The following is a 23,414-nucleotide window of genomic DNA, read 5'->3' as shown; positions in this document are numbered from 1 at the left end:
ATAATTATCGAAATTACACTAAAAATAAAAGATACTTACTCATTACGTTGTTGTTTGGTATGACGTTGACCATTTGTGGGCTTCTAGGTACGTGTTCATCCAGTAATCGAACAATGTCATGATGTAACCTCTCGCTAGCGACATCTCTAGGTAATCTATCCATGTGATCGGTTATTTCTCTATTGGCGTAAGCTTCTAAAAGAGCTTTACATGCTTGGTAAGAGCCTTCGCGTGCAGCCAAGAATAATGGCGTCTCGTCCTAGAAATAATTAAATTGAATTCAAAATATGTATTAAGAGAGTATTTGCAGGATCTGTACAAGGGTCAATTCTAAGACCAGGCACATATCCTTTGACGATATTCTCAGACTAGAGCTACCCGACGGATGCAGGATATGCCAATGAAATAACTATCGTCATCACTGGAAGGGTCGAACTAGAAATTCAAGACAAGGTAACCAACGCCATGCGGATTCTGAGAAGATGGTTCGATGTCCAAGAACTAGCGACGGAGAAGACCGATACGATCTTCTTGGCCATGAAGCAGAAGACAAAGTTTTGAATATATACAAGCGATTTCATCGAAATAAACCGTAAAATATTTAGAATTGACACTAGACTCATAAGTGAGTTTTAGAGAACATATAAGAAAAGGAGCAAACAAAACATGAGTAATCACACAATCGCTAAACCGACTAATGAAAAATATCAGGGCTCCGATTGCCACCAATAGGAAACTGTTGATGTCAGTCACAAATTCAATATTTCTAAACAGCACAGAGGTATTGAGAGAGAGTAGGCTGATAGAGATCCACCGCAGAAGAATAGCCAGGGTGCAACGTAGAGCCATTATTAGAGTTTGCAGTGCATACCGTTCCGTATCAAAAGTATTAGACATTGCGGGAGACATCCCAATAGATCGGTTAGCATTCGAACATCGGAGAATATAAAAGAAAATACGTAACGAGGAAAAGACCAATCAATTAATCTACAAAGGGATGTCGAATAGCTGCAAAGGTATGATATAGATGAACGAGGTAAATGGACTGAGGGTCAAAGGCTGGATAGAGAAGTCGATTTCGATCTTACCTGTTCAAACGAGTAAAAGTAGGGAGCCACACTTGCCTCGCTTCTGGACAAGCCATGGAAAACGCAGAATGATTATTCTTCATATACAGTCATCGGAGCTTACATCGCGAAATATTGCCAAAGAGATCGGAAAACTCACTCCCGAAAATATCGTAGCAATTATGATAAGGAAAGAAGAGAAATGGGATGCCGCAGCCGATTACGCAGAAACAATTTTACAGATGAAGCAACAAGACAAATTGATCGATGACCAAATTACGTGAAAAAACAGCTGAATAGATCACAGAACAACGATTAAACAGAGCGAAGAACAGCCATTCTGTGTAATGTTAACGCGGAACCATTATGGGAACCTCAAAGAGGTTTAGCTTAAAGAGGAAAGGTTTTATTGTTTATTGTTGTATCAGTAATTAAAAGGGAAGTCATAGTAGAGCCATCTATGTGCAGATCACCGAAATAATTTAGTTGAGAGTATTGTAAACTGCACTGTTTTATGACGGTTGGTCTAATTTCCGTTATGTCATTTTGTGAATAAAGTAGTGTTGTATAAACTCTTGAACGTGCAACATCATTGTTTCTTTTCTCTCCCCAATCGACATTTATTGGATCGTAAAAGTGTAATTCTGCACCACAAACCAGTCGGTCTCGTATGGCCACTGATGGTGCAAAATGCAAAATTTCTGTCCTCTTGTGATAGAAAAAATAGTAACTCTTGTTCTGTGATCGAATTATGTTGTTTTTGTGTTCGAATAGAAAAGTAAATTTTTGCTTGATAACAGATAGTAGTTCATTATTAATCACAATAAAAAAAACAGAATATTGTAATTGAGGTTATGGCCAAAAATGTGAAATTTAAACAAATGACAGTATCGATAAAGTCAAAAATATAAATTACCTTATCATCTTGAGCGTCTCTATTAGCTCCGTGCGCCAATAAAATATTTACAGCTTCAACATTATTGACGGCTGCCGCCCAATGCAACGCCGTTTTTCCCGAATTGTCCGCGGCGTTAATGTCCGCTTCGGCGCTTATCAGATCTTGTACCATACCCTCGATAGCTAAACGAGCCGCCAGAATGAGCGGCGTCGTACCTTCGTGCATTCTAGCGTTCAAATTGGTCGCCCTGTTTCTTAGAAGTATTTGGAAAACTCCCAGAGCGTCGGCAGCGACTGCCGCGTGTAAAGGAGTCCGTCCAGTGTTGTCTTGCGCGTTCGCATCCGCACCCGCGTCTAGGAGACGCTTCGCCGCATCCGCCCTCGCGTATCTGAAATTTTTTATATTTGATTATATATATATATATATATATATATATATATATATATATATATATATATATAATATATATATATATATATATATATATATATATATATATACGAATGAATAATTTCTAAGACATACCTTGCCGCGAGATGTAATGAAGTTTCACCGGTTTTGTCCATGGTGGCGTTAAGTTCGGCACCTTGAGCAACTAAATCTTGTATAATTTGGCCCGCCCCGTCGTCGTCGTCTTCGTCTACGCCGGTATCCATTCCGCATCCTCTTAAAGCTGGTACCATAATAGGCGTAATACCACAAGGTCCTCTAGCGTTACTATCTCCTACGTCGTTGCCTTGAGGCGGTGACGATTTAATCGTAGGTCTCATATCGTTGGCGGCGTCTAAATGTTGTTGAGTCCATCTCGGTTCGGCTTCTTCGTATTCTGTTATGGCCGTATGGTCGCTAGAATAACCCATGTCGTTAGCTCTGAAACGTTTCGGTTGCGGCATGTCGCTTTCGTCGTCAGACCATTGAGGTACGTGACCGTGCGGAACGTTTGGATCGATATCCATACCCGGTATCGAAGGATTTTTGCTTAAATTTCTAAGTTCCTGACCTTCGGGACCTCGACGTCTCGATCTGCGTCTCGTACCGGAATTGGTTCTTAAAAATCCTTCGGGGAACCACGTTATACCGGCGGCGCGTTTCCTTTGCGTCTGAATCACCATGAATACCACACCGCTTATACAAATCACTATAAATATTCCTATAAGAACGTATTTGGCGTTCGCTGGTGGATTATCTTCCGGATCTAAACTTGAACCGTTCACTTGGTATATTGGAAATGATTTCGATAGGGTGTGTTTGGAAGCTTTCGCCGCCAAAAAATCCGCGGCGGCGCTCGCAGTTTGGAAACAGAAATCCGTATTTTCGGCTAAAGACGTACATTTTCTATTATCGATTTCCAAAAATACTTTAACGCCGGTTTGGGTTTGTTCGGTAAAAGCGACGTGGTGTTTTCGTTTGAAATAATCGTCTTGTAGATTATCGGTTGAAGATGTCGATCCCATCCAAGGATAAATCATATCGTAACCTAATTGATCTTTTTTCACTCTAACCGTCGTTCTTAATTGATGGCTCGTATCTCTCAGGAACTCGACCAAATGATTTTTAAAACCTTCCATATCCATAAGGATAACCATCGATATAACACCGTCGGCTAATTCTGGCGGTTCTTTTTCGCAATCTAAACCGTCCCAATTACATTCGGGGTTATTGCAACCGTAATCGCAATAACCGTTGGCGTAATGTTTTTGACAATAGGCGTCGTATGTCGGATTACAAGCTTGCAATTTTTTTTCGCAATCTCTTCCGTCGAAAAGACATTGCGGATTATTACAATCTTCGTTACAGTTCCCGTCCATAAACACTTCCCAACATTTCGTCGGCGCCGTACAATTCGCCCAAGGATTAATACCCAATGAACAATCGTTACCGTCGAAATCGCAAGCGTACGTGTTGCATTCTTCGTTGCATATCATATTCCCGCGTTTCATCGGACATTTATTACGCAAACATTCCTGTCGTTGTTTTTCCAAATCGACGGCGAAGAAATTATCGAAATCTTGCGGTTGTCTTTGCGGTTTACCGATACCTGCCGGAGCGTTCCGATCGAATATTTCGCAACTTTTTCCGACGTGCTGAGGCGGACAATAACACACGTAATCGCCGATTCTATTTTCGCACGTTGCGTCCGGATGTAGACACGGATTACTTTCGCATTCGTCGATGAGATCTATTTCGCAATTGGCGCCAGTCGTCGACGGTGGACATTCGCAGAAATAATCGCCGTTTTCGGTTGTTCGACAATTACCGCCGTTTTTACACGGTTCGGAATCGCAATCGTGGCAACTCAATTCACAATATCTACCGCAAAATCTGTCTGCGCACGTGCAATTGTAACCGGTGTTCGTAGGTATGCATATACCGCCGTTTCTGCAAGGATTAGCAGCGCACACGTCCACTTTTCGTTCGCAATGTCGTCCCATGAAACCGGCCTTACAATTACAATGATAATCGTTGACGAGTTGAACGCAATCTAACGTTCCGGGATTAGAACAAGGATTCGATAGACATTCGTTGATATCGCCTTCGCATCTCGGTCCGACGAAACCCGGCGGACATTTGCATTCGAATCCTCCTACTCGATCCATACACGTGCCGTTGTTATGACACGAGTCCGATCTACAATCGTCGATGTTGATTTCGCATATATATCCCAACGTACCCGGTGGGCACGAACATAAAAAGCTGTCGACCAAATCGTGACAAGTACCGCCGTTTTGACACGGATTCGGTAGGCAGTCGTCTACGTTGAGTTCGCAGTTTTGTCCTTGGAAACCTTTGGGACAAATACAGCTGTAGGAACCGATTAGATCTTTGCAAGTTGCGCCGTTTTGACACGGAGCCGTTTCGCATTCGTTTATCTCCTTTTGACAGTACGATCCAGTATAACCTTCTTTGCAGTGACATCTGTGAGAATTGCCTATAGTTTCGCACGTACCATTATTGCAGAGATATTTTAGTGGAATACCTGAAATGGAATTATTATTTTTTTCATAATGTATAATATGTTATTCGAAAAATCTTTACCTTTTTTAGCAGCGGCGTCTTTACAACTGACCATTTCCACGTCGCACACTTTTCCGGTCCAACCGGGGCCGCACGCACACGAATACTGATTTTTAATTTGTCGGCAAGTTGAATGGTTCTCGCAAGGATTCGTCGCACACCAATCCACATATTCGCCACAATTTTTTCCAGTATATCCGAAAGGACAATGGCAAGTGTAATGCGTGGTGTGGTCTTGGCACGTAGCACCGTTGAGACATGGCGAACTATCACATAGATTTATTCGATTTTGACAATTGGAACCGGTGTAACTGAAATAAAAATTGCAGCTTATTGTACGATCTTCTAGTTTAGATACAGACTCGTAAATATAAACTACTTCTAGTAAAGCGCTTTATTTTAGTTTTACTGGTATGTATCTAACGATAAACTTCAAACTTGATTATTTTCCACTCGAAAACGTCGAATTTATTTTATATTTTGTACAGTTATTAAAGCCTCCTTAAGGCGCCATTCGACTTCGACCGCCACTTTCCTCAGGCACGCTTATGTGCTCATTTTTATGGTTTTAATCCCGTAAAGCAATCGTGCTGAGGGATGAGTGGTCCCTGAGTCCTAATCACTTATTGCGAACAATGCCTGTGGGAAGCCTGAAGAGCTCTACAAAAGCAGGGCGTATGACAAATCCTCCTCTTCACTCCAATGGCTTTAAGCAAACAGGTACCTAGGAAACCATTACCCCCAAAGCTTCGGTTTCTACCGATGACAAAGCTCTGATCGATGCTTTTGACAAGGTCCGGCTCCAACGCTGCAACATTATTTAATGCATCTTTATGCCATAGCCATCACCGACGATCCAAAATGTCTCTGGTACACGTGCGAGGTTGGGTAAGTCTTACAGTTTACCTAGTGACGTTAAAATATTCAAGTCAACGTGCATAGGTCTTTGGTAGTTTTAAGTGGAGCGCTTAGAACTATGGACTATGAGCCGGAGACTTGCAATAAGTACATTACACCCACTCGCAGGAGCCAGCTAATGATCCAAAATCAACCTCAGAATCTTAATTATGAACGAAGTTGTAAAGCAATAAAGCCATTCGAGGTTGTATCCGCGTGTAAGCCGTTCAATTTGAGTTTCATTATTATGTTCCCTGTATATTTATGGCTTGAATCTTTTGGTTTCACTAGTGTGAGTGCTGGATAATTATAGATGACGTAGTCTGCAGTTTCATCCTCATCCATGCACTCCGGATCGTCCGTGATGCCCATGGTGTGAAGATGGTTTCTTAGACGACCGTGTTTAAGAAAGAAGATCTATCTATGCGTGCCTTAGCTTGTCTCATACCAGGCACCTATCTACGCAGAGCCTGCAAAAAAGCAGTACTCAAACGAGTTGGGTCTTGTAGCCGTCACTCACTACTTTGTAAGACTTTTTTACACTCAACACAAGCATTGAGCGTGTTTTAACCTTTGAGGCTTGTGTGGCAGCTCTATTGTTTGAGCAAAAGGAGATTACTGTATTTCTATGGAGTAGCGCATCCAGAACGAATACCTCGGAAGATATTAGCATGTTCCCCAAAAAGAAAAATTCGTTTATTTTGGGATGACCTCTGTAGTAGCCATTCGTCCTCCGTAGAAGCCTGTTCCGGACAAGCTATTCATCCTAAAACTATCTGTATCCTAGGTGGCTCTATTATTTAGTATAAAGGACTTAGAGTAATCAATCTACTTTTGATTTGTGCCTTATTATCAACAGTTCGGCGCAATTCGGTCACTGCCCATAAAAAATGATTGGACATTCACCCGCGGCCTTCGTCCAAATTTTCGCAATGGCAGTTGGTCCAGCAATTCCTTGAGGATATTCGAGGCGCTGAACTCCATCCAGTCGCACTCAATTTTCTCCGTACAGGAGAAGTAAGTAAGTAGAGTCACGAGTCACAGAAAAAATTTCATTTATAAAATCGTAAATGAATAAATTATTGGAGTGATTTATAATAAATATACTTACCCGGGTTTACATGTACAAATGTAACTGTTTATACCATCGATGCAAGTTCCTCCGTACATACAGCTGCTTTCCGTACAATCTTCATCGTTAGTTTGACAATTAATTCCGGAAAAACCTAAAGGACACGTGCACGTATACGAGTCTACGTATTGATTGCAAGTTGCGCCGTTTTGACAAGGATGAGATGCGCATTCGTCGATGTCGATTTCGCATTGTTTACCATCGAAACCGTTGATACACAGACACGTGAAATCACCTAACTCGTCTAAGCATGTGCCACCATTTTGACAAGGAGCTAAAGAAACAAAAAACAATTATTTTTGGGAAAATTACCGAGAAAAAAAACTACTTACACGAAGCGCAATCGTCGGTATTGATAGAACAATCCTTTCCTTCGTATCCTCGCATACAAAGACACATATAACTTCCGTTGGTATTTCTGCACGTCGCTCCGTTTCTACACGGTTTCGAAACTACGCATTCGTCGACATCTTGTTCGCAAAATCTTCCGGTATATCCCACTCCGCAAGAACATGCGAAATCCAAAAAATTCGAACTGGGATTACATTTGGAGTTGTGTTGGCACAAATTAGGTTGACACGGATCTAATCTATCTTTGCATTCGCGACCCGTGAACGGCGGTTCGCATACGCATTTGAAATCGTTCACTTGATCGATGCAACTACCACCGTTTTTACATGGATTCACGGCGCAATCGTCGATATTAAATTCACAATTGATGCCCGAATAACCTGGTAGACATTCGCACGTATACGAAGCTAGATGGTCTCTACAATTTCCGCCGTGCTGGCAAGGATTTGAAGCGCATTCATCGATATTTACCTCGCATTGTTTACCTCCGTAACCGGGTAGACAATGGCATATAAATTGGTTGACGCCGTCTTCGCAACTACCTCCATGTTTACAAGGATTCGATTTACATTCGTCCACGTCGCTCAAGCATCTCGCGTCGAAGTATCCGCGTGGACATTCGCATCTGAAACCGTTGATTAAATCTATGCAGACTCCTCCGTTCGCGCACGGATTTGATGCGCATTCGTCGATGTCGTTTTCGCAATGACGACCCGTGAAACCGGGATGGCATTCGCACGTATAACTGTAACAGAAAATATAAATTAAAAGTAATGTGATCTAAAAAAACATTTAACGATGTCAAATTTTAGTATTAGACGACATATTCCTAACCTGTCTGTAAACTCTTGTTAAGTTCGTACAAGCGTTGGATCAATGATTTTGAACGAAAAATCATTTGTTTAAAATTGCGGAGAGAGAAATGTGCATGGAACGACGGTCTCTTTTATAACAAATAAGATCGGTCTGTCACCATCAAAACTTGTCAAAAAGTCAACACGATACAATAGGCAACAATTCATTAATTCGGCACTTTTTTCTTGACATAGAGTTAACACCAGGCGAGGACATTAGAAGAACATGAAGATTGACAACGTAAACGAATGGATATTGGGAAGAAATAGAGAGTGGAACGAAGACATAGATCAAATGAATGACGACCAAATAGCCAGAGACAAGTCGCCTTTAGAAAACCCGCAAGAGATGGAGCGACAACCTCTTTAATAATTAAACGGCAGATGATACGAGGAAAAACAACTATTTTGCTTACATTAAAGAAAGAAAAAGAACAAGAAATTTTTGCTTAACGGGTGGCTGTATTGTGTGATTGTCAATACATTTTTCGCCTAAAAATCTTCGATACGGCGAGCAGGGGGAATAATTGGGGGATTATTTTCTTTCGGTACAAATGGTATATCGTGAGCCTCTAACCAATCTCTGGTTGGTTATTTTGGCGTAGTGACAATAAACTCAACCAATTCTGGAAGACATCTCCATGTATAAATATGTCTGTTTCGGAAATGGCACACCAGACCAAAACTTTATCTTCAAATTTTTTTCTGGATTTATATTTCACTGGGACTTTGTAAAATCCATCATTGCCTTTAATTTCTGAATTTGGAGTTATATTTTTCGTCATCCACGATCACAAATCTGTTCTCTGTGAAGTGACGTTTTCTTGATTTCTGCTCAACTGATATTCAGTAGATTTTGGACATTTCTTCCTTATCCGATGTTTAACTCCCTCTCTCTTTAGTTCTCCAATGATGATCACGTGGGAAACCCGAAATCGGCGAGCCAACCTTAGAGTCAATGTACATAATTTGTCTTTTTCACTTTCCACCAATTTATTTGAGTTGGCAATAGTCAAAGCTTTAGGCCGCCCACTTTTTGGAAGGTTCCAACATGGTATTTCTAGGCAACTAGGCAAGGCAATTAATTTTTTTGTTATTGTTCAGTTTTATGAGTAATTAAGTGTGAAAACATGTAAGATGCCGCCGGAGGCTTTTAGAGCAACTGTTTTCTGTTGAACAATTGAAGCTACTAATTTGGCAGATATATTTTAAAAGTTCTAGAACATCTTTGGTGCACTAATTTCATGGCCATCAATTAGACGGGATTTAATACTATTTGACATAATTTCGAGGTCGTTCCTGAGATTATTAAAAATGAAATTGGGGCATTGATTTATTAACTAAATGAAAAAAATATCCAGGGTATATAATTTGAAAAAAGCTTCAAATCTATTGCTTCATCATTGTCTTGTGGAACACATAGTTTTCAATTTTAGTTGATTCCGTTTTTCTGTATCTCTTTTTGAAGCATCAAATTAGTAAATTTCTCAGATGTAGTAGATGAGTAACGCATCAAAACAGGTGAAAAAATTATGATAAAAATATAATAATAAAGTTTCTGGATGTATATCATAAAAAATTTTATGAAAACAATTCCGCAGATCATGAAAATAAACAACAACAGTCGAAAAAAACATGCAAATATAAAATGTAAAAAACCTATAACGCTTTTTTGCGAACAAATCATGCGGATATGAAGGTGGATTCCTATATTCTATTTCTCTAACATCATTACAAGTTTCCGGGAAAGAAATTATCACTGGTATCTAAATCTGAATCGTAAAGTGGTCATAAACTGTCTTAACCTGCATAACTATTACTAGCAGGAGAAATAGATGTAGAGACTGAACTTTTTTGTCAGATTGATTGATACGTGTAATGTTGTTGCTTATATTGAATTTATGTCTCGAATGTAGGTATCCGCCGTCATATTTCAAATTACATTACATATGCATGTAAAATCGTTAATTAACTTGATTCTAACCTATAAGTGTAAGTTTCAATGAAATAGTTGTAAACTGTTGAATTCCGCTCTTTTGGTACCGCATTTATTAGAATCAAAATTGTTTAGTATCAAAACAAGAGCGAAAGAAAGTTTCTAATGACAAGTCACAGTTTGTTTTAGAAAGAATCGTTTTCTTAAAAGGATTGAACATACGTTTTTGAAAAAAAAAACAGTTTCTAAACACAAAAGAAGGTTAGTTTTTGAAAAAGATAATGTCTAAACACAAAAGAAGGTTAGTTTTTGAAAAAGATAATGTCTAAAAACAAATTATGGTTTGTTTTTGAAGAAAAGCAGTTTCCAAAAAGAAATGTGGATTTTTTTAAATACGGTCTAAAGACAAATGACGTTTTATTTGTAAAAATTTAGTTTTTGAAGACAAATGACAGTTTCTAATGACAAATGACAGTTTGTTTTTGGCAAAACCGTATTCTAAAGACAAATTGTGATTTGTTTTTAGATAAACGATTTCTAAAGATAAATGACAGTTTATTAAACCGGTTTCTAATGTCAAATGACCATTTATTTCTTAAAATTACGGGTTTTGAGATAAATTATAGTTTGCTTTTCAAATTTTTTTAAGTAAAAATGACGTTCTTCTAAGTGAAGAATGTTCTGAAGACAAATAATGATTCGTTTTTGAAAACACCGGTTAATAAGAACAAATTATAGTCTTTTTAAAAAGAGAACGGTTTACAACAAGGGTTTATTTTTGAAAAACAAGTTTCTAAAGACAAATGACGGTTGTTCTCTAGAAAAGACGATGTCTTAAGACAAATTATGGTTTGTTTTTGGGAAAAAGATTAATTCCTAAAGACAAAAACTTGTTTTTTTTTTCTGGAAGAACATTTTCTGAAGACAAAAAACGGTTTGTTTTTGAACAAATACAAAAGACATTGTTTTTTTGTGAACAATAGTGTATAAAGATAATTTATGGCTTGTTTTTTGAAAAAAAGAAGTTTCTAAAGACAAGTGACGCTTTATTTCTAGAAAAACTGGTTTCTGAAGACAAATGACGGTTGTTCTATAGAAAAGACAGTGTCTTAAGACAAATTATGGTGGGCTTTTGCAGATAAATAGTGTTTTTTTTTTAAAAACGGGTTTATAAAGAAAAACGACAGTGTGTTTTCTAAAAAAAGTGTTTAAAGACAAATTATGGTTTGTTTCGGAAAAAAGAGTAATTTCTAAAGACAAGTGACGTTTTTTTGGCAAAACCTGTTCTCAAAGACAAATGACACTTTGTTTCATAAAAAAAAACAGCAGTAGTTTTTTCTCTTCAGTGAAAACGGTTTTATTGAAACTTCACCGATAGATTGTAATTAAATCCGTTAAATATTTTACATTTATGTTTCGTAAAAAATTTTTTCAATACTCTATATATAATAGAGGACACGAAAACATGCAAACATTCATTATTTAATCAAAAAATATGTTGAAACTTACGATTCGTAAGAGAAAAACCCGCTGATAGCATGTAAAAAAATTTAAAATTTATTATTTTTCGAAAATTATGTACAGTCATAGCAGCCCCGACACATGATAATATAATTGATGAATTTTATATAATAGTTCAACACATTTTCTAAGGTTATAACTTTCTATCAATAGTTATAATTCAATTGTAACAAAATCTAATACAAATTCGGTTTGATTTTGAAAATAAATTTATTAAGTCTCTTTTGAAGTCAGCTTCACACCATTTAGACAATTGGTAGTCCGATTGGACAAGGTCAGCGCTACACGGTGGATGCACCAAAACTTCACAAATCCAACTTTCTCAATACCACCTCGTTTATAAATCCACTTCTCATCGAGCGTAATCATTTGGTAGAAATATGAATCGATTTCGTTACACCAATAAATTACGAATGAAAAATCATCCCATTTTCCAATAATTCTTGTCGAACCCAACTATAGAAAATATTTCGGTATAAATTTTTACTTGTACTTGCGCCGTCTTTTAGGAAGAATCAAAATTCTTCTTCTTCCCTTACCCTATTACAATTAATTTCAAAAAACGTGTACCACACAAAATCATTAAAAACTTTTTTTCGTTCGGGCTCTGCGGACTGTACATATTTATTGTTTGATATGATGTTTTGAATTTTATTTATTCGTTATTAGGTATTTCATACTAGTATAAGAAATTGAGGTAAATTTTTGTCATACATTTTTCTAAATAAAAGCATTACACAAGTTGTGATAAAAGACTTGTAATTTTCATGGTGACAACCAGTATAATATAAATGATAAACTTTCATATCCATTTTCGAATAAATACGGACAAACGAAGGATTCGAAAAAATTTCAAGTATTTTGTACATAGACGTCTTCTGGAAAAGTAAAAAATTAAAGAAACCAAGGTACGAGCTTTTGAATAATTCATTACACAGGTTTACAAAAAAAATTTTTTGTTTGGTGCCGCTAATTCTATGTTATAATTTGGTTAATTATTCCGCAAGACGTCGTGGTAAGCTGTCAAAATCGCGAAGTTACGTTCAGGTTTGTATCGATCGCTCATAACCTAAAAAATATCCTGAAGACATACACCGGAGAAAATCTAAAAAGAGGTGCTTCTAACCTGTAAAATAATGAGTAATTTAATGTATTTAAATGTTTTGAATTAAATGTTCTTTTGTTTTTTTAATAAATTCATTAAATGTTTTTTGATTTATTTACCCTTGCGAAATCTCGAAAACTACACGTAGCATTAAAAAAGTATCAATTTTTTATCAGGGTACCGAACGTACTTGAAATCTGTTTTACTTTTAGCGCCACCAAAATCATTGTAGGCCTGTGTTATCGTTAAGACAAAAAAGGAAAAACCATCAGCAACATCTAAGATTTTCCCAAATGGGCAAATGTTCAATATTATATGAAATATTGAACAAAAATTGATAGAAAAACTTATTTTTACTAAGTGTATTTTTGGTATTAGGTTCAAAATAATTAAAAAATTGTATTGCGATTTTGAATTTTCCACAAAAAAGCCTTTTAATTTAAGAATGGTTAGGTTGGGTTTGGTTATGTTAGGTTAAGTTACGCTGATGAAATAACAGCTTGTTGTTCTCCCGGCGTACGATACTCCCAAGGATTTAGAAAGGAGGAGGGTGGTTTAGTGGATGAGAGTCCCACACAAACTCACAGCATTACACCCGCCCGCTGTGAGGACGGCATTAGCTCAGCGCAAAAAAAAGGTTAAGTTAGACTACGTTAGGGTAGGTTTGGACTATGACTATAATCGTATAGATTTGAAAGTATTAACTCTTTGTTACTCTGTTATTAACTCTTCTCTAATTTTCTTTAGCTGTATATAAATATAGGTATTAAAGATAAAGTCTTTATATCTGAATATGTGCGTTCGATGCACACATGCAGAAATCACAGTTCCGACGAAGATTCGTTCGACAAAAAAATTCTTTGACCTTCAACATTATTTTTGCAGCTCATGTACTTTTGAAGAGCTGAAAGTTTGTCAATCGACAGATTTTCATAAACAGAGACCAATGATTTAAGTATTGCGAAAATGTCGGAATCAAAAATTACGATCTTTTTCACAAAATCCCGAGTGAGAGTATCCCAGTGGTCTTGTATGGCTTTGTGCAACCTTTTTTCAAAAATTTATTATTATATGGTCTCGACCTCAAAAAGTTTCTACATGTATTGCATGCGTATGTTATTGGAGTTTATTAAGATCTGTCGATTGACATTTTAATTATTTCGGTTAAAAATTTGCGCTAATTAGCTTTATTTTCGTCCTCTCTACTCGTTTTCGAGAATCTGGTACCTATGAATTTTTTGTTGCCACCGAAAGAAGGTATTTTCTCGAGCGAGAGAAGCGTCGAGAAGATAATACCATTTCATCTCGTCCGACGAGATTTTTTCGTCTCGCAGCAACACTAATTTGGTTGCGACCATTTATATGTCATTTTCAAAATAAAATTCAAAACATAATATCTCAAATACAATTAAATTATTATTAAATATCAATATTTCGAATATAGTAACTTACCTATTGATACCATCCAAACATCTAGCTCCGTTTCTACATGGATTGCTGTAGCATTCGTTAACGTTTATTTCGCAATTGGGACCTGAAGTGCCTGGTTTGCAGATACATTGATAACCGTTTACCAAATCCTGACATATACCTCCATATTGACAAGGATTAGATTCGCATTCGTTGATTTGTTGTTGACATAAAGGACCAGCGTAACCGGGATGACACGTACAAGTAAACGAGTTTTCGCCATCTATACATTCACCTATTAAATGAAAAATTAACGTAAACACCTGAAAGTTTCAATAATAAAATGATTTTGGAGGGTTTTAGGAAGTCATTAGATTTACTGTGATTATCTACGAGCTTTTTTGCCTTTACTTTATTCAACATTTTTTTGGACCAGGTTTTTTTGCATTTTTTAAAAATAATAATGAAAAAATGATACCAACCATGTAAACAAGGTGAAGACAGACAATCGTTGATATTTGTTTCGCATGATACTCCAGTGAATCCCGGCGGACATTCGCAAGTATAGGCGGCTATACCGTCATGACATAGACCTCCATTGCGACAAGGACTCGAAGCGCAATCGTCGATATTGATTTGACATCGGGAACCGGTGAAACCGGTTGCGCATGTGCATTTGAAACTGTTGATAAGATCGTGACAAGTGCCGCCATTTAAACATGGCCTTTCCTTGCATTCGTCGATGTCTATTTCGCATTGGGTACCAGTGAATCCTGAAAAAAAAAACAAATTTTAATAACACGTGTTACATTTTTCTGCTACAAGCTCTTTCGAATATAGTCCTTCAAATATCAATTACAGAACAATCAATATTTCATAAATACCTACAGCACTCATACCAAATTAAGAACATCTTACAAAAGCGGACTCATCATCTCCGCTGTTTACCAATGAAGACTCGAATTGGAAACAGAAATGAATTGGCCGAGGCCGAAGGCGTATGTACACGATTTCTTCGAAATATTCCTTCCAGACAATCTGCGATAAGCAGTGGCGTGGCTTGGTGAGAAAAACTGGCCCAACAAACAAAGTATTGCTTACTGTTGTTAAAGGACTAAAGTTAGAGGATAATTTGAAAATGAAATGTTTTTTTTCTTTTGTTTTATTTGCAAAGAATTTATTTTCCTTTATGGATTTTGCTTGGAAATTTCGTTTTCCACAAAAAAAAAACGAATGGGATACAAAAAGGGATCAATTCATGTCTGGTACCCTGTTTAAACCAAACTCACTCACAGGCAGGTACATTTTACTCGTCTATTTACGTTTTATAATTCAATATTCAGTTGTATATGTACAATGCCGTCCAATTTATAATGATTCGATTGCCTTTTAACGAATAAGGTATAAATATTTTTAAAAGTATTTATAAAAATAATAAATTTATAAAATGAGGTATCTACGCATATGGTAGATTAAATAAAATTGTCGACAAGGATTTTTATAATCAGCAATTGATGTTGGAAGAACTATATCAGAATATTGGGGTTACATTTTATTTTACCGATAGCAATCTTTTCTTTTGAAAATAAAATAACAAAAAATGATTCAGTATTTTCCCTATACCATAAAGAAAGTTTTTCAATCCGACTTTCTTTATCGGAAGAGGGTTTTTGCAATTAATAAACGTTTCATTATTAATAAATGTGCGTATAATCAAAATTAATTTGTATTTTTCTTATGATAAGTACCGTAACAGTGTAGGAACTTATTTAATGTCGGTAATTTCGAACGCGGCACCTCATTAATTTTCCCTCAATCGAATCAACTTCAAGATATTCCTGTACGGTACACATGGCATGATCCGCAAAATATCTGGGCTAATCATTATCCGACTTGTATCAAGAACTAGTATAATTAGGTTCATATTATAACGAAAAGAATTTTTCGCTTATTGTCGAGATTCACACGAAGGAAAGTTCTTAAATTACTTAACAGTAAATTATTTACAACAAATATGTTCAATTTTGCAAAGAAACTATTAATTTTTTTCTTATTTTGAAGTCTAAACATTTTTTTTCAGCGACGTTCTAACCTTTTTAACCCTTAAAATTTCAATTGCCCTCTTTCTCCTCCAATAAATATGTGAAATTGAAAGGGAAGACACAGTTAATGAGCGACCGGCACAGCGTTGGATTAATCGATTATATAGAGGAGATTTGACGTTCCCTCGTGTCGTTCACAGGCTTGGAATATTGAGGTTACAAGGGAAACAGAGGAAAACCGAGCCAGAACTAGCATTCTCTAAATACCGGACTTCCTTGGACCTACGAAAACCCGTCTCAAATAGATGTCGATTCGAGCGGCAAGTCTTGTTTCGTATCTGGTGGAATCCTGCAGCCTTTCTCCTCAAAATACGCTTTTATGTATGCGATAACAAAAATTTTATTCAGCTGTAGCAGCAAGGGAAATATGTGAAATTGAAAGGGAAGACACAATTAATGAGCGACCGGCACAGCGTTGGATTAATCGATTATATAGAGGAGATTTGACGTTCCCTCGTGTCGTTCACAGGCGTGGAATATTGAGGTTACAAGGGAAACAGAGGAAAACCGAGCCAGAACTAGCATTCTCTAAATACCGGACTTCCTTGGACCTACGAAAACCCGTCTCAAATAGATGTCGATTCGAGCGGCAAGTCTTGTTTCGTATCTGGTGGAATCCTGCAGCCTTTCTCCTCAAAATACGCTTTTATGTATGCGATAACAAAAATTTTATTCAGCTGTAGCAGCAAGGGAAATATGTGAAATTGAAAGGGAAGACACAATTAATGAGCGACCGGCACAGCGTTGGATTAATCGATTATATAGTGGAGATTTGACGTTCCCTCATGTCGTTCACAGGCGTGGAATATTGAGGTTACAAGGGAAACAGAAAAACCAACCCAGAACCAGCAAGTTTTGCTTTGTATCTGGTGGAATGATGGAGGTTAAGTGTAAGTTGATTGACAGAGGATAGACTGGTGAAAATAGCAAGGGATTAATTTTCAATTGGAAGTTGGAGTATATGTCGACAAGAAAAGATATCGAAGAAGGAATAGGCGATAGGCTTATTACGGAAGAAACAATAGTTAGAAAACAAGATTATATATAAGAGAATATATAATGTGGTAAGAGTTGAAACATGTCAAGTAGTTTTGTAATTGATAAAGGAATAAGACAAGCACGCAGTTATTAATGTTATTAATCATAAACGAATTTAGATGAACGAATTATTGTGCAAATGTAAATGTGCAAAAGACAAAAATATGGAAAATATCATAAGAACAGGAAAAGAAGAGCTTGAAAAGTTTCTAGGGGCAATTGTAAGACCAGATGGAAGAATTGATGAAGACCGTGTGCTAGATTGAGCTTTTTTAATCAAAATAAAATTTAGGAACAATAAATACATCCATTCAATTAAGTACCTCGAAATCCAAATAAAAAATGTGTCGCGAGATTGCAGATTGCACAAACAAACAAACAAACAAACAAACAAACAACGAAGCAATGAATATAAAGATACTGCATGGGTAAAACAGAAAGCCAAAACGTGAAATTCTAAATGGAAAATTGTAAAAAATTTAAGAAACATTAATGTTAAATCTTCAAACAATAACCCAATCTACCAGTATCAATTAATATTAATTAATACAATGTATTAAAAGTGAAATCGATTAGTCTATATTAGATATGTACAAGATACAGTTTTTTGTGTTAAAAATTTTTAATTTACACAGTCTATAAAAAGGTTTGAAAGATATATAGGAAGTATTTTAGGCACTTAACACAATGTCTCAAATCTAGAGCTAAAACGATAACTTTTGGCACAGTTGTTGTGTTTTGGTGAACAGAGTTGTGCATCCAGAGTCAGTTAGGAAGTTATAACGCTGATTAATTAAATTGGTATCTTCAATACCAAAATTAAATAATTAAGTGGATTTTAGATCAGATGATTATAGTATTTTGAGCACCAAAAAGATGGTGTAGATTCTCGAAGCACTTCTTCCACTCGGCTACTTGTGGTGTTGACTACACAATATGTTTTTGATCGCGGAAACAACATTAAGTCATTGGGTGGCAAATTAGGGCTGTAAGGTGTCCGACCCATCAATTGACTTCATGATGACGTTTACCGAATATCTCCAATGGCACCCTGGTAAATGAATGGTTGTGTAATATTCTGCCAATCGGTTTGTTACGTTTTTCTTCAAACATTTTGAATATTCCTTTGTGGCACATAAATTAATTTGTTAAACGACCTCCCTCTTCATTCGAGAAATTCAATAAAACCTCGGAATTTAGTCTGAATCGGCCTCTACCCATATACACTTTACCCATTTAAGTAAATTTGTGGTGATTTTATTATTCATATTCGCTGTTCTACAGTTGCCAGGATGGAGTTTCAACCACACCCAAAAGACTTAACCGGTACACCACAAACAATCAGATTCAAGTCTATTCCAATAATTGGGAATTCAGTTGAGGGCAGTTTTTAATTTATTATAATAAAGTAGCCTTTAAAATTATGGGTAATTCCAGTTAATTGAAGCAGGTGAAACGGCAGATAATTAAAGTCAATTACTTAATTTTATTTACAAAAATTCAATTTTTAATATACACTGAACTTTCAAGGTGATTTTAAATTAAGTGAACCAACGGCTTAATAATATAACAGTTTGAAATGAAATGATCGTATTACATTGAGGCAATGGAATAATTCGTAAATTATCTTTAATAAACGTCAACTTTAAAATAGAATATAATCTAACAACGTAGGATTTGTTTGTTTGAACGGGAATGGAAACGAATATAAAGAACTTGAGTATAACATGGAAACCGTTGACCTAACCAACATATTGTCAATATGACGGAATAATTAACCCTAGCACTATTCGAAACAAGATGTGCGCGATTAGAAAATCTAGGAGAAAGTCGATCCGATCATTTTCCATAAAAGCCGCAACAGTTTCTTTCAATTTTAAAAAAGGAATTTTAAACGTTCCGTTTATATAATACTCTTGATAATACTTCAAAAGAAGGTATCTTGTGATTGAATAAAATAAATATAAAGCACTTAAGTAACTAATTACATATCGGTTAAGTTAAAAATGGAAGTAATTAGTACAACTGCGAGCCTAATTTTTTCAAGTCGCATTCCTCTGCCAGACGCCAAAGTATGTTTCTCAGGGAAACGCCATTTTTTTTTTTTAGAAATTCTGTATAGGGGAGATTGGGAAATTAAATAAACACCACCCTGTTTGAAATTTCCTCAATCAAAGCATATGATATAATTAAACTACTAAAAGACTATGTATAAATAAGAGATTCTAAATACGAGGATAGTTCACAAACATGGTATTTTGCTATGAAAAATTTTATTCTTAAGTTTCACAGTTTTTTTTAGATAGTCCCTGTCAAACTATTCATACTTTTGCCACATCTCCGTAATCTCTCGGTGTGTCATGTAACATTTCGCGCACGAATTCGACTCGCAGTCCGCCATGTGACCAAATAAATGAAAATCGCATGGCGATTAATCGGGACTATAAGGAGGGCGTTTCAGTATTACCCAACCCAATTCGTTCAACGTTTCCATCGTAAGCCGAGATGTATGCGGTTTTGAAGTAATATCGTACTACGAATTGGAATACCGCGGTTTTTCAGGAGAGTTCACTATAACACTACGCGTTAAGAGTCCGTTGTCATGTCTCAAAACACAGTACAAGACACCTTCCCAGCTGACAATGTGATCTTCGCTTTATCTTGCGCGCCTTTGTCTTTCTTCTTCCACTTCATAGACGTGCGTTAATTCTCCAGAATATAGTGATGTACCCAAGTTTTGTTTGTGGTGAATAGTCTCCTTCCTCTTCATACCGTTGCAGGAAACGATTTCAAACTTCCGAGCGTGTGAATTTCTGCTCAAATATCAAAAGTCTTGACACCTATCGGATTGAAATTTCGAGGCAATCGAGCCTTTCATGAAAGATTTGCTCGAAACTATCTACGCTTATGCCCAATTCTTCAGTCACATCGTTGTTGTGTTCAATTTATTCCATATAACTAGTGAACATGATAGAAGCCAAAGAAAACTGATTCTACAGACAGATATGCTGCAGAAGAATGATATTAAAATAGAAATGCAACGAAAACTGACAAAAATGACAAAAGGAAAAAAACTGACAGAAAAACTACAATAGATGACTGAAAAATGACGAAGAATTAAATAACATTGAAAGAAGTGTTATAAGATATTACAGAAAAAGTACCAAACATGAGAAAAACTGACAAATGACACAACTATTGAAATTTGATGAAAATGACAGGATAAAGACTGAAAACTGATTGACAGAAGCTGCAAAAAATGACAGAAAAGCAATTTATAGACTGCGTTGGTCGCGCAAAATAAGTTTTCCTACAGCGCTGACGTTCTCATCAAAAACACTTGTTCTGCGGATTTTACATTATTTTTTTTTTTAAAAAACGAACAATGATGCGTTGCGCTCATAGTTAGTTATAAGTATACTAAAAAGTGAGGTTACGGGGTCACGGTTGTTTTTCAAAATTACGGTTTTCATTTGAACCATCCTGGTAGCTTTGTCGCGATAAGTAACTACCTTTCAAAGCTTCTCAAAAAGTCATAAGATATCTTTAAATCGCAATTGATTGCTTCGGAATAGCTTAAAATTTAGAAAAATAGTGTAGCAATTGGATATTTAACGCCTCTGAATAGAGTTTGGAAGCAATTTTCGTTATTTTGTTTATCGAATCCAACTCGGAACTATCGAAAACAAGGATCTTAACTGATTATTGTTTTTTTTTTGTCATAAATTGACTTTAATCACCAAATGCGTGTTGTAACTATTCAAGGCTTTACATCACTTGAAACAATCATAGGAGATGTCCCACTGTTTACTCTGTGATAGCATCTACTGGACTGCAATTTGAGCTTGCTATTTAAAGATAGTGGTGTTAAAAAATATATAATAAACTCAGACTAGTGCGCATCCAAATTTTAAGGGACTCCGAGGAGCCTCCATTTTGATCTTTGCATTAATTACAGTTGTCAAATGTCAGTTATGAAATAATGGCGCGGTTGTGTCGAAATGATCAGATTTCCACAAAAATTTTGTTAAAATAGGCATTTCGTCCCAAAAATACATTGTTGTTATAAAGTAATGCTATAATAGATAATGTTCCAATGTTTTGAGGTTTATAATCTTAGGTTGAAATGGTGATTATGCATCAACTGTGTGTTTGTTGTTAAATATGCAACGTGTTCGTATTTTCGGAATTTCTGTCATAGATTACGCAATTTTAGTTCATATGTGGAATTTACTTAACAATTTGCAATCCTGAAAGTTATTGGTTATTAAGGATGTACATCAAGATCACTTTTTAGTATTTTGTGATAATCATTTTGGTAAAAATATAGCACTACTAAATTGTAAGTACTGGTAAATTTAAAGTGATTCAAGTTTACATACCTACTACACTTTGTGACAAGCCTGATACCAAATTAGACATTTTTAAAAAAGTTTTCTTGATGTGCAGCCTCAAAGCCCTACATATGTTTGCAAGTTCACTAATTTTATCAATTTGTTGTTGTATTACTCATTTTAGTAGTGTTATGACGTGTTACAAAATACCACACTTTTTATGCAAGTTTTTAGCTTATAGATTATCGTATTTTCAAATTTACCGCCGAAGGAAAGATCAAAATGGCAGCTTGCGACATTAGTACGTTCGCACATGTTGATGTTTACACTCTTTACCATATCAATGGTTCTATTTAGAACTTCTACGGATTTTATAATATTTTCGCATTGCTTTTATTATTTTCGTGTTTAACGTTTTCACGTTTCAATAATTATTCTTTAATAATTTTCGCTCTAATAGGTCAAGATCATTTCCTTCTTTTTTTGTTATGCTTGTTCGTGTTTCATTGTAGTTTTGTGGCACTCTATGTAAATATAGTTTATGAAAAAAATCTATTCGTCACGAACAACCTCTGTCTCCCCTACGTTACGTTATTTTTTTAGGAATTCCAAGCATTTCTATTTAATCGGTCTACTTGTAAGTGTATATATCTCTCATTAGAAAATTGCAAACAGATCGAAGTATGCCATCTTTGGCTAGTAGTTGTTAGTCGGTTGTTAATCCGATTTTGTCCTTTTTAATTAAGTACTTCTACTGTTTTTATTCCTTTTTGTTGCAAATGAATTAATTATCGTTAAGTATGCATTAATTAGTAGTTGTGCGGATTCTACGGAGGATTGATCATTTAAATATGGTGGTTGCAATTAGATTATTATTGACTGGGATTAAAACAAACATACCAAAATGACACATGTACTAGACCGAATTAATTCACTGTTTTTCGTTAAAATTTCTTCGAGAAAATAAAAATTTCATTGAAACATCAAAACTGCCGAGGCACTCGCTGAAGGAACATTACGAGGTCTGGTTATTAAATAACGAGACTGCACGCCTAGAGGGCCGAGAGTGCTATAAATTGTAGTAAGAGGCCTATGGGGTCAATTCTCTATCCCTTGAGCGTGTTTTTGAGTGTTGTAAACGCTTTAGTGAGAGCCAAGAGAGCAAATCAAAATTCAATACTGATCGTTCGACATTAAAGGTATCGTGATGACTGGATGGGTTCCAGAGGGTTAGACTGTCTACCAAATATACTATTTGTTTGTTTTGGCAACACTGCGAGAACTAGTTCGTAAGAAACGGCCCGAATAGTGGAAGAACAGCTCGTGGATTTTGCACCAGGACAACGCATCGGCCCATAACGCCCATAACTTCCAGCACTGCTTCGATCAATGGAAAAAACGTATGGAAAGGAGTGTGGCGATAGGAGGGAAGTATATTGAAGGGGAGCGTTCGATTGTAGAATCATTTTTATTATAAAACTCTTTTTCGTAACAAGTCTCGTTATTTAATAGCCAGACCTCGTATGCAAATCTGAGATAGGTTTCCAAATATTAACACTGCTAGATTATTATAAAAATTATTGAAACATAATTTTTCAAGATTTCTAATGATACAGGATGTCTCTGCACAACTACGTGACGCGTTACAATGGTGCGTCAAAAATTGCAAACTTAGAGCGTTTGCTACGTAGTACAATAAATGAGGTTACCACATTAGAACGATATAAATCACATATTAATTTCATTTTTTGTTA

The 23,414-nt window shown here is 36.1% G+C and overlaps 1 protein-coding gene across 2 annotated transcripts in view; it reads right to left on the bottom strand.

The window, feature by feature from the left end:
• LOC130899596 (neurogenic locus Notch protein) overlaps nucleotides 1-23,414 on the bottom strand; it is a 262,147-nt gene that overhangs the window by 7,264 nt on the left and 231,469 nt on the right. The window contains exons 9-17 of one of the 2 annotated variants that reach the window (XM_057809656.1): nucleotides 14,669-14,959; nucleotides 14,229-14,481; nucleotides 11,660-11,680; nucleotides 7,342-8,105; nucleotides 6,989-7,283; nucleotides 5,002-5,291; nucleotides 2,491-4,942; nucleotides 1,984-2,353; nucleotides 40-259 (exon numbers count right to left, since the gene is read on the bottom strand). In XM_057809656.1, coding sequence (XP_057665639.1) covers nucleotides 40-259; nucleotides 1,984-2,353; nucleotides 2,491-4,942; nucleotides 5,002-5,291; nucleotides 6,989-7,283; nucleotides 7,342-8,105; nucleotides 11,660-11,680; nucleotides 14,229-14,481; nucleotides 14,669-14,959 — 4,956 coding nt within the window. The remainder of the gene's footprint in view (nucleotides 1-39; nucleotides 260-1,983; nucleotides 2,354-2,490; nucleotides 4,943-5,001; nucleotides 5,292-6,988; nucleotides 7,284-7,341; nucleotides 8,106-11,659; nucleotides 11,681-14,228; nucleotides 14,482-14,668; nucleotides 14,960-23,414) is intronic. The other variant, XM_057809657.1, reaches the window with a different exon arrangement.

Source organism: Diorhabda carinulata, chromosome 11 (assembly GCF_026250575.1).
Source record: "Diorhabda carinulata isolate Delta chromosome 11, icDioCari1.1, whole genome shotgun sequence".
NCBI classification, from domain to species: domain Eukaryota; kingdom Metazoa; phylum Arthropoda; class Insecta; order Coleoptera; family Chrysomelidae; genus Diorhabda; species Diorhabda carinulata.
The sequence above is the reverse complement of the archived record's forward strand: the minus strand, read 5'-3'. Positions and strand labels throughout refer to the sequence as shown.